Genomic DNA, 12734 nt, shown 5'->3' with positions numbered 1-12734 from the left:
ATGGCATCCCTTATCTGCAATCCCGTTACCCAGAAAGCTACAAATTACTGGAAGGCCATCTCCAATGATGTTCTCAGAATAACTTTTTTTTTTTTTCTTTGACTTTCATTTTAGGAACTTCGTTTAAAGTGCTACAATGACTCGACTACAATCAACTGTAAAAATGAGGTCATTTCCGTACCAGGAAAACAGACGCTGTTGATGTGTAAAGATTTTGATAAACTGCAAATACGAATGAACAGAATAAACAGACTGAAGGAGGCCAGACTTAAAAGACAAGATGGTTTTGATGAAAGTTCAAATTCCTTTATTTGTGCCAATAACCTGTCGAGGCCTGACCGTGAGAAAAGGCTTCAGCAGCAAGGCAATGGATTGCCACAGGAAGGAGAAAGTAAGGGTGCAAAAAGGGAAAATTCTCTGCATGGCCAATTAGGAGCCATGATATCCAAAGCATCACAACCTTTAAATTTGAAGCTTCCTGGTATTACACATAACACTGGCTCCAGATCAGAAGCAATAGCTGCTGCTTTTCCTTCCTCTACAGATGCTATTGGTATAGACGGCAGTGATGTAAGCAATCTCACTAACAGACCTGTGACAAATAACTTTGTCATTGGCAAAGCAGGAGCTACATCCAGTCCTAGAACTAACAGTAAGAATAAGCACCGAGCTAATTTCTGCAAATGGTTAAAAAGCTCAACTGTGTCTCAGGCACCCGCTCCATTTTTATCTGACGTCTCCTTTGCCGGCAGCCCATTCTCAGTGTCATCTAACTCTGAAAATGCGGGTTTTTCTTTAACCATTCCCATTGGTCACACCGTAAATACAGAGGTAAATGAAGGTGAGTACACTCTTTATTTTTCCTCTTTCACGTGGCATTGAAACTGCATTTTAAAAGAACAAAATAAATTTTAAAGACCACTTCTATACGTATGATTAAAGTACACTAAAGGGTTTTTCTCAGCCACAATTTGCTCAGAAATAAGTTGTGCATATGTTTTAAACTCTGTTCATAGAGTTAACTGGTCACTGCTTATCCATCACACATTTTACATTCTCCATTTTTTCCAGCCTCATGCCATTTGTCTGCAAATTCAACATCTGAAGAATTTTTTGATGCACATTCTAATTCAGATTCTGACAGAGAAGATATGGCTGAAGAGACCATTCCAGATAACTCCTGTCTAGAGGATGAATCTGTAACTCCACAGAGGATATGAATATTTACCAATTCAGCTGTTTAGCATGGTAAGTTGGACAACGTATAGTAAGGTGACCATTCGTCCCAGTTTCACTTGCTCTCGCCCCACAAAACCGTCCCCCTGGAATTGCAGGACATTGGGGGGGGGGGGGGAACTAGATATCTGATGTCAGTCCCACCCCCTTTCCTTGTCTTCAGCCTGCCTGCACAACCTCTTCACCTCTAGCCTACCGGTGTTTTTCCTTTGTAAAGCTTGGGAGCTGTTGCTGCTTTCTGTATTTTATTTTTTAAGTGAAGGACCCAACAGTACAGGCTTGCAGTTTTAAAGGCTTGAGCTGCAGCACAATGCAGGATGGTATATGCGAGTCTCAATGCCACAGATAGCCAGAACTAAAATGTTAGAATTTTGATATGTTAAATAAGAATTTGCCACGACATTTCTACTATTTGTTTCTGTGATGTAATGTGGTTGTGACCAAGGGGGAATGGTCAACAATGGGCATGGTTAAAGAAAATTTTCACTCCTGGGTTTCATTCTAAAAATCTGCTCTGTTTAACAGTATATCAAAGCTCCTGCAAGTAAGAAAAGTTAAAGCAGCACTCCTCCATTCAACATGAGTACAATGAAAAGGCCTTGTGCTGGATATAATTTTTGCCTATTGTTTTAATTCCAAAGCAGTCTATGGATTTTGATATTTCTTAAACTAAACTGGGCAAACAAGTAATCTGAAGCTATTCCATGTTTCTACCTTTCAAGGTAGCTAATCCTCCTACATAATGGATGCCTGATAAGGACAAAGGGTAGGGGGCTTAAACTGATGATCTCTGCCTTGAAAAACCAGCTATGGAGTAACTTCAATTTCCCTGTTTACTTCAAGGGGTTATAGCCGGCTTCCCAACCTTTTTTACCCATGAGCCACATTCAAATGTAAAAAAAGTTGGGGAGCAACACAAGCATGCGAAACATTTCTAAAGGTTGCCAAATATGGGCTTTGATTGGCTTTTTGCCATTCTTTATTTGGACGGGCAGCCTACAGGAGGCTCTGTTTGGCACCTGTTTTTTATGCACCTAAAACTTGCCTTCAAGTCAGGGATTTAGGAACAAGCAGCTTCATTGAGGCCACTGGGAGAAACATCCAATGGGTTGGAGAGCAACATGTTGCTCATAAGCCACTGGTTGGGGACCACTGGGTTGTAGTATGAACTAGCACATTTATTAAAGCTGGTTATCTGTGTCTGTTCTCTTAGGAGGTGTTTTAATAGCCACCATGCTGCTCTATGAAAAAGAGCATTATTGTTTGTCCAAATCCTGCCGTGCAAAGGAGGAAGGATTTGGGCAATTGCTCCCTAAATTGTGAAAGCTGAGCAAGGTTCATAAAGCAGCCATCATTCACTGCTCTGTGCCACTACATACACTTGTCCATCATTGAATGGTGAGGCAGCAGCAAAGGACAGTAATGGCAGCTTTATTACAATGTGTTACTTTGCTCTCAGAGTGCAAACTGCACGGACCAATAGGGAAAACAGAACTAGCAGTTCCCACATACAGTAACCCCTATATTACAACATCATAGCCTGTCCTGTCCATGAGAGTTTAGCTTCTGTTGCTACACATCATCTATTTGCCCAATGTTAACCCGCTCTGCCGAATGCCAGTTTAAATAGGAACATCATCCTTCTGGAATGGTTTTGGCCAACCCAATATTAATAATGTAATGAAGTACTTTCTCTCACCCGTCCTTTCTTTCTTACAGCATACAAAAGTAACTTGACTGGAAGAAAAGAAAAGCATAGTTTCATTGGATTGGGGGGAAGGGTGGGATTCAGTTTAACATCTGAATTAAAGTGTGTGTGATGTACTGGTCTTGTCTATTAATTACACTTCTGAATATTGTAGTCTCAAAAAAAAAAAAATACATCATATAAAACAGCACAAATGTAATACTTTTTTTTCCATAATGTGGTCTTATACCTCCACTTCTTCTTTATACATAGAGATAAAGCTTGCATTTTATTGACATTTGTATGTGATTGAGCACTTGGAACATCAAAAAAATGGTTGGTCAAGGTAAAATATTTACTGATCTATAAATGTTGGTTGTGTAAGAAAGCCACATTTTCCACAAGCTTCATCTGAATAAAAAATAAAATCTGATACTTGTTTATTTTGACATAAAAAAATGTGCATTATGCAGGAACAAAAAAAAAAATGTCCGTAGCTCTAATGTCCTGACAGGGTTTGGTTTAACTCAACATAATCCATAAATACTAAAGGGGAACTCTGGCATCTAAACCAAAATTTGATAAAGAGGCCAACATAACACAGAAACCCCTAATATACCCATCACAGTTACCTGTTCAAAGAATATGAATAAATGCCATTTTCTATGCTAACTGTTCCAAACCATTAAAAAAAAAATCATGAAAAGTCTGCATATTTTTTTTTAATTTATGTATATTGCAAAGTTGCTTGACATTGTTTAGTTTTGAAAAAGCTTAAGTTATGTTTGTGTGGAGTTCCTCTTTAAACACACCCACACACACCCCCACACAAAAAAAAAAGTGATGTAAGGTGTTATATATTAATGAGCTGGTGTGCAGAGCCAGAGCACTCCCCAACTACACACTCCAGCTCTTGTACCCGGCAAGGACAGTAGAAATGAGTAGCAGCTGGAGGGAGATGATTGCTGGATCTAGTTAGGAAGCAGTTGGTCAGGGGCCAACTCTTCTATATGGCTGCCCAAACAATTAAAGGAACAGTTTAGTGTAAAAATAAAGACTGGAAACAAAGGCAATGCAAAATAAAAATGTTTCTAATATAGATTAAAATGTGATCTGTAAAGGCTGGAGTGAGTGAATTGTCTAACATATTAGGCAGTAAACTGCTTCACAAGGCTGGTCACTCCAGCCTAAACTCCACAAGTGCTTTTGTCTGATCGACAAAACAAATCCGACAAGTTGGATACGGCCGGGTCAAAATATAAGGGGCCTGATACAAGAATCTGATGTGTAGTCTGGAAAGTTTTCCAACCAAAGAATCACAATGGTGGGATGGAAACGATGCATCTTCATCCAACAAGATTATATCTGATGCTGACTGACCAAACCAAAATTTATTTTCCCATTGAAATACATTGACTGCAGGATGTAGATGCATAAACAAACGACACCATCCGACATTATCTGATCCAACTCTACATTCTAAATAGAGGGGGGATCCGATTTCGTAGAATCCATCAAATCCTGTGGTGTTGCAGGGCAAGATCAGATAAAATCTTACCCTCAATATTGTCCATGTAATTTTACCTATACCCTTACTAAATTATCATCCAAAATTACACACTTGATGGGACCGTATTGTCACTGTAAAAAAAGCTTAAAGGGATCCTGTCACCCACTTCTGAAAGTGTGACACACAAATGTGTAACTTTGGATCAACCAAGAAACAAACTAGTATATTTCACACTTATATTTAATTGGCTTCTCATTATCTAGTGTTAGATTATTGGTTATATCTGCGCAAAAATATTGGAAATTCAAGAAGGCCCACAAATTTTCAAGCACCGCTGTATCTCAGAAAAAAAATTAAAAAAACGAGAAAACTTTATTGTACAGAAACAAGTTTTATTATATGCACAAAAACACAACTGATTGGAAAAGACTTATGACTCTTGCGCATGCCAGTACCAAATAGGTATCGATATAGGGAGATTCCCATCTTCTACAGATCAAACACCCCCACCATCAGCAATACTGAATTAACACATGCTTGTAAGCCAAAAAGTAAACCCTAGACAACTGTATATTTTACAAATTCTTATGAATCCAGATGTTTAAAAAATGCTTTATCTCCCTTCCTGGTAGTTGCAACCTTGCGACTATCTGTACACGTTTCTGTGCAGTACCAACTGGCACTACATCTGTCCCACTGTGTCCTAGGCAACAGAAACTGCAAGGAAGTCGGCTCTCACACGCCCTAAATTAAATAATGTCGCAGATACCTGGTGCGCTGAGGTAGAGATTCGCCACCTCACAAATGATACTCGTATAAGAAAATTCCAAAGGTACACAGGACTAATTGCAAGCAAGATTGCCTTGTGTGTTTAATGCGGAGTGCAACATTTGATAAAAGGGTGTGACCCTGAAACATTGCACTCCACTTTAAACACGCTCGCAATTAGTTCTGTGTCCCTTTGGAATTTTCTTCTAGGCAACAGAAAGGCCTGTATCCAGCACTACAGAATAGCAATGACAGCCATTGATTCCATGTTCTGCAGCAGAGGTCCAATGTGTATTTCATATTAGAGATGTGCTGGCCTAAGTAAAGAGGTAAGCGATTAGAGACGCTGGCATGTGCCTAACAAATTAGCGCCACCCCTAATGATTATCTTTCTTTGTCCTGAAAAACTAGGTTAGGGAAATGGGTGTGCTCAGCTTTTAGTCATGTAGGCTTAATACTGACCTGGTCATTATAATAAAAAGAATGAGGCCCAGTCTGTGGAAATAGGGATAATGTCTTTGAACATAAAAACTTCAATTGCAGCACAAAAATAGTTAATATGAAGCTGTACATAGACATTTTCACACAAATGCTCACTTTTTGTACCTACATCAAGTGCCTGCCCGGTTAGGGCATACTCCTTATACCAGAAACATGTTGGCATTGAGCAGGTGTTATACAATGTGTTTGGATGAGAAAACTCTTAATGTACCAGCAGCATTTTTGCCACCCCTGGTACCTAGTGGGGCGCTGCCGCCTGAGGCGAGAGCCTCAACTTGCCTCATTGGCAAAGTGCCCCGGCCAAGGATTTGTGGGGGTAGAGACCATCTACAGACGACCCATATTGTAAAATGCTGGGTAGTCTTCACAAGTAGTGATGGGCGCATCTGACCGGTTTTGCTTGGCTTTCACCCATTGAAGTCTATTGGCGTAATTTTTGAGGCGAAACATGGCAAAAACTTGCTCATCGCTATTCAGAAGCCATTAATAGTCACTGGGGGAAAGCAGGAAAAATACTGTATAGTGCATTTATGTATCATTGTTAGTCAATGCATTCATTCAGCTTCAGTAACAATTGTTTTGCCTAAACCTCTACATCTATAAACCATGTCTTAGAGACATAAAGAATGTACCAAGAAAATGTCGATTTTTGGCCTATCAAAATACATTATAATATAGCATTTGTAAAACCATCAATATTCCACTGTAAGGTAGACTGTACATATTGCTGTTTAGTTTGACTGAAGAAAATGGATGACTTCACGCGAACATGACTCTGTGGGTGGGATAAGCAGTGGCCAGTTTTTCTCTGTACATGTTATTGAGCTGCTCCAGAGCTAATACAACAGGATCATCCTCATCTTCACACATTTCCCTCAAAGACACACTGTCAAGAAAGGGTAGAGACTTGTTATATATGTTAGTCTGTACTGATTTAATGTAGGATGTTTTATTTATGTATCTACATGCCAGTAGCAAGACTCCGAGGCGCTTTATTATTCATACTCAAGCCAGAGGCTACTGGGAAAACTCACTTTTTGCTGGCTGGTTATGGCTGCTACTCGAAAGTCTATTTTTTTGTGTTGGATTAAAGATAAACCCCCTTCTTTGAAAGATGTAATTTCATATCTACATAAGCTATGTATGCAGGAGGTTATTAGATTTAGGATGGATGATTCTATTCAAAGAAATAAAGTTAAATACAGATGGTCCCTGTATATTTCATCTTTAGATATTTCTAAAAAAGATTTTATTCTTAAACTGATGGGACAAGATGATCGCTAATGAACGAATTTGGTAATTTTATATTTTCTTTTCACTCATATAACTATTCATTTGTCATTATTATATGAAAGTGTGTTAAAAATTATTTGTACTGATTTCCCATGTCTTAATTACTTAAAAAAAAAAGTACGGGTCTTTTTGTTTTTGTTTTGATTTGTTTTTGGTTATTTCATGGTTTAGTTCACATGAAAACATTTCTTGAACTTTACTCATATGAATTATTCTTTTATTCCATAATATGATTGTACATATATTTAATTCATTGTATTTTCATGAAAATTCAATAAAAAGAATTTTAAAAGAAAAGAAAAAGAAAGGGAGAACTCACAAAAGGGAATGTAAACTGTCTTCCTAACTCCAAAATCTCTGAAGACTGAGCTGGAATTTTGGTGGATTTGTGTTTGTGAATATGGTGTTTATTTACTCCTGTTTTAACAAACAAGGAATACTTTCTCCACTTTTGTGAATTTACCCCCTAAAGTTTTTCAAATACACAGGAGATTTTGTAGGGTGGTGTCTGGTCAACAGATGGCATTCTACAAGTCGGATGTACAGTAGGTGTACGGGTCAAGAAATAATGGGATTAATAGAAAAATCTGAAGTGCCAAACACATGGCAGCTCAAGGTATTGTCTGACCTGAAGCTGAGGAGTTGTTCACGTGTGATGCGGTTTTTAACAATTGTTCCCATATCTGAATATGCGACTAAACTGACCATATACAGGTATGGGATCCGATAACTGGAAACCTGTTATCTAGAAAGCTCCGAATTAGGGAAAGGCTGTCTCCCATACACTGCATTTTATCCAAATAATTCAGTATTTTAAAAATGATTTTCCTTTTCTCTGTAATTATAAAACAGTAGCTTACACTTGTTCCCAGCTAAGATATAGTTAATCCTTGTTGGAAGCAAAGCCAGCCTTTTGGGTTTATTTCATGTTCGCATGATTTTCTAGTAGAAGAGCCAAATTACAGAAAGATCTGTTATCTGGAAAAACATTCTGGATAACAGGTCCCATACCTGTACTTTCTACCTTATTAGTAACAAATAGGTGCAACTCAGCCATAAATAAATGCCAGTTTTTGTCTGCTTGTGACTGTTAGAAAAAAAAGAGACAACCTTTTCATATATAGAGTTAAAATTTCAGATTCTTTGTACTTTTCATGCTCTAAGCAGCTGTATATTTTATCTCTATTTTATCTAGAACAGGGATAATCAGCTTTAAAGCTGTAGCAGAACTATACTTCTCTGAAAGGTTGCTGTAGGTTAGCAACAGGCTAGTATCTCTTAAAACCATGCATTTAAAGGGGTGGTCCACCCTATTATTATGTTATAAAATGGCCAATTCTAAGCAACTTTTCAATTGGTTGTCATTATTTATTTTTTATAGTTATTTGCCTTTTTCTTCTGACTCTGCAGCTTTCAAATGGGCGTCACTGACTCCCTTCTAAAAAATAAATGCTCTGTAAGGCTACAAACGTATTGTTATTGTTACTTTTTATTACTGATCCTTCTATTCAGGCCCTCCTATAAAATAATAAAAAATAAAAACCAATTGCAAATTGTCTCAGAATATCACTCTCTACATCATACTAAAAGTTAACTCAAAGGTGAACAGCCCCTTTAAATACAGTCCACCAATGGAACAGTAAAAATGTTGTGATTTAGTGTTGTATGTCTTAATGAGATAATGGTAGTGTTCACTTATCTGTAAAATAACAAGGGCTTCAAAAAACATCTTACCTTATAGCTGCAATGCATAAAGAAAAATCTCGTAACTTGTAAAAAGCATCTCCTTTGTGAAACCTGAAATAGAAATGATTCAGAATGAAGCAGTAAATAAGTGTTCGCTCCAGTTGGACCTGAAGAAGGGCTTCCAGGCGCATCTAGAAATAAATTCAAATGAATCTCAAAGTGGTAGAAAACCCCCCTTTCTCAACATGTTTTGGTTGGTGATTCCTTCTTGAGAAATATGTATGGCTGTTGTTATTTCTTGCACTAAACAGGGCAAATACTGAAACCAAAAAGTCAAATTCTAACTTCCTGATTCTTATAAAAGTGGACAGGCAGTTTTGTACAAGCAGTTTACAGACAAACAGACAGACAGGTGCTTCTCTGCTCATTTCTATCACTTGTGTGACATTGAGCAAAAGAATTTAGCAGGGAATTGTCAGGTGACTGAATTCGTATGGATGGCACCAAATGGAAGGGGGTGTCCCCTTATTAATAAATTACAATTGTACAAAGAAGCCTCTGCATAATGAGCTGATCCTTATCTTAAAGCTTAACAAAGGCTGCCGCTGAGGAAAAGGAAGTGACCTGGCAATTTACTTTAATGATACTGGGACATTATGCAGTTGTTTTTTTACTTTCTGTGATTTTTAAGTTTATTAAACTTTTTCAAGCCGAACTGTTGTTTGAAAATTAACCATTTATCTGATTGCTAGGGTCCCATTTTACCTAGCAACCGAGCAGGAAGGCAAAACAGAAAATGATTGCAAATTGTTTCTGATACATCACTATCTACATGACAGTCAGGTTAAGTTTCAAGGACAAGGAAAGGCAGATGCACTGGGAAGGAGGTGCAAATATTATAGGGATTCCCCTGTGAATTCTAGTGCCGGATTACACTTGTACATGTGCAATAAAGTAAAGTTGGAGGTGCCTAAAATTTTGACCCCCCCCCCAATGAATTAGGCTTTCTTTGTCTTTTATGGCGAACAGCCTGTTAATGTTGAATCAGTTACCCTTTAGAGCAATTAAATATGATGATGGCGGAAATGTTACATCTAGCAGTCCGGGCACACTGCAGGATTAATAAAGAAACGTGCATACCCATTATCAACTTCCAGTGCGTCGATGGAGCCGTGCTTGAAGAAATCCAGTGCATAGGCGTTAAGTAGCTGTTTTCTCCCACAAGCATCTGTTTTCTCCAAATGCAGCACAGGAATGTGTTTTTGGCTCACTTGGACAGTTTGCAACAAAAGCTGTAGAGAAATTGACATTAAAGGCCGATTTATCAAGGGTCGAAGTGAAAATTTGAAATTCGAATTCAAGGTTTTTTTTAAGTGAAATTCGACTAGGGAATACTTAAGATTTGATTTGACTTTTTAAAAAAATTTGAATTTGATTTTCGAAATTTATCATGTACTGGCCCTTTAAGAATTCAAATTTGACTATTCGGCACTTTAAACCTGCCGAATTGCTGTTTTAGTCTATGAGGAACATCCTGGGATCAATTTGGAGTTGTTTGCAGCCTTCCTGAAAATCAACTATTTTTCTGAGAAAAAACTTGAATTGAATTTGATTTGAATTCGATTAGAGTTTGCGGGTCGATCCCATTCACCCAAGTTTGAAAATTTTGAATTTTTTTATAAATTGCAGTTGGTCGAATTTTGGTCGTATTTCGAGTTCATGGCAGTTTATGTGAGTTTAAACAGGTTTCGTAGTCAGCACCCGTAACCTCTAAATTGCTTTAACCCGGTGCACATCCAACGGTTTCCACTCTCCATCCGTTTAGACCAAATTTTCTATTATTGACAGCACCAATCATGAGTTTCTTTTCTTAAAATGCCTTTATTGAGACATGGGCTCTGACCCAAAATACTTGGCAACGTTTCAGACCGCCCTTGGTCTTTTATCAAGCTTGTGTTTTGGGTCAGAGTTTTGGTTGTACATTATACAGTATTTCCATGTGTCCAGTAGAATCCAATTCCTATTGACTTTGTTAACAATCTTTTACTGATCTTACAAAATTCGACAAAGGGCTGGATTCACAAAAGTGACACATTTGGTTTTAACAATGTATGTTTACTCCAGAACATCAACAAATTCACAATTGTCTTAACACTGTATTTTTTGTATTTATTTATGCTTCCCAATTTACTAACAATAGAATTTCTATTTTTTTCATGAATCTCTAAAAATGTGTGCTTTTCCTATTTTTCTTAAATGCTCTTAAGCTGGCCATGGATGTAAAGCTTTTTAAAAGATCAGATCGTCATCGAGAGACCACGATTATCTCGGAACGATCATACAAATTGTCCATCAACTAAAAAGACCATTTGCCAGGAAAACAAAGGGGAGCTGCCTGCTTGGTCCTGCAAACATAGATAGATTGCAATGGGACCGATAAAGATTTTTTGACCTGGCTGATCAATTTTCTGACAGATGTCGGCCAAAAAAATCGTAAGATGTACAATCGTTCGAATCCCACAAACTTCACGATAATTTTGAAGGATTGGTCGGACTTCGCAAGAAAAATCTTTGCATCTATGGGGAGCTTTAAAATTATTAAGGGGCAGATTTATCAAAGGTCAAAGTGAAAATTCGAATTTAAAAAATTTAAATTTCAAGCTAATTTTTGTATACTTCGACTAGGGAATAGTCCAAACTCGATTTCGAATTTGAAAAAAAATCAAAAATTCAAATTCCAAATTTATCATGTTCTTACATAGTAACATAGTTAAATCGGGTTCAAAAAAGACAAAGTCCATCAAGTTCAACCCCTCCAAATGGAAACCCAGCATCCATACACACACCCCTGATCTTCGACTATTCGCCATCTAAAACCTGACGAATTGCTGTTTTAGCCTATGGGGGATCTCCTAGAACCCATTTGGAGTCAATTGGCGGATTTTTTTTGGAAAAACTTCGAACCAAATTCGATCGAATTCGATATTACTTCGATCCGTACAATTCGAATTCGATCAACGGACCTATTCAATTGAAAACAGACCTATTCGCCAAAAAAACTTCGATTTCATTTCGGTTGGTCTTTTTGAATTCGAATTTCAAAGATTTTCAAAGTCAAATTCGACCCTTGATAAATCTGCCCCTAAGTGTAAAAAACACAACAAATACAAAATACCCAGGTAGCAGTTGTTGACGTCCTATAGAAATCAGTGGGAGCTGTGCCGATCCTATTGGACTATCTTTAATCAATTCAGACTTTGAGGTTTTCAGATTTTTAGAAGTTTTCAGATTTTTTTTTCTTTTTTTTAAAGGAATTGTCTGGCCTCAAAGCTATTTTCCAAATTGAAATCTTTGTGAATTTGACATATTAATGCTAACAGAATATTGTCAATAATGCCACAAGAATTTACACCAATTTCAGATTGTTGTAAATTTTATTCTTGATTTAACTGGATTGAATTGAAGTGGCATTTGCAGCAATATTTTAAAATAATTCTATCATGATTTGTGGTGTACTTTTTATTTTTAAACTACACTGTTTACATTACAAATAATTCTACCATATACAACTTTATTCCTGAATCAATAAATGTATTTTGTTTGTTGTAATATTAGTGTGTAGGCAGCCATCTCAGGTCATTTTGCCTGATCCTGTGCTTTAAAAAAAAGAGCCAGCACTTCATGATGGAAGTGCTTTCAGAAAAGCTATTGTTTCTCCTACTCAATGTAACTGAAGGTAGACACAGTGGGACTTGAATTTTTACTATTGAGTGGTATCCTCATATATACCACTAGGTGGGGAATGGGAACTTTTTTTAGCAATGCAGAGCTGTTATCCTGTTACATTTCCATTGTTATTGCCTGTGTATTGCCTTCTGTTTGAGGCTGCACATCATTATGATTATAATAATTTTGTAATGTTTAATGATTTGTGAATTCCATAGCCCAGTGGAACATGCAATCCAGTTTCTACCACAGGCTCACACAGACACACAGCAATTTGTGACAGATGCTAATAAACCCAGCAGTATTCATACGCCATGCTGATAGTAT

General features: G+C 37.3%; 2 protein-coding genes across 5 annotated transcripts in view; one reads left to right on the top strand and one right to left on the bottom strand.

Moving 5' to 3' along the window:
• Positions 1-12734, top strand: part of LOC108699095 — a 43153-nt gene that overhangs the window by 17760 nt on the left and 12659 nt on the right. For 2 of the 4 annotated variants that reach the window (XM_018230957.2, XM_041589248.1), the window contains 3 exons: positions 115-841; positions 1072-1248; positions 2956-3060. In XM_018230957.2, coding sequence (XP_018086446.1) covers positions 115-841; positions 1072-1220 — 876 coding nt within the window. In that variant the 3' untranslated portion in view covers positions 1221-1248; positions 2956-3060. The other 2 variants (XM_018230964.2, XM_041589243.1) reach the window with 2 other exon arrangements.
• The window catches only part of LOC108719603 (probable ATP-dependent RNA helicase DDX60), a 66722-nt gene continuing 58796 nt past the window's right edge, over positions 4809-12734 (bottom strand). The window contains 3 exon segments of the mRNA XM_041589235.1: positions 4809-6588; positions 8730-8792; positions 9822-9973. Of these exon segments, the coding sequence (XP_041445169.1) occupies positions 6462-6588; positions 8730-8792; positions 9822-9973 (342 nt within the window). The 3' untranslated portion in view covers positions 4809-6461.

Source organism: Xenopus laevis, chromosome 1L, assembly GCF_017654675.1.
Source record: "Xenopus laevis strain J_2021 chromosome 1L, Xenopus_laevis_v10.1, whole genome shotgun sequence".
NCBI classification, from domain to species: Eukaryota; Metazoa; Chordata; class Amphibia; order Anura; family Pipidae; genus Xenopus; species Xenopus laevis.
The sequence above is the reverse complement of the archived record's forward strand: the minus strand, read 5'-3'. Positions and strand labels throughout refer to the sequence as shown.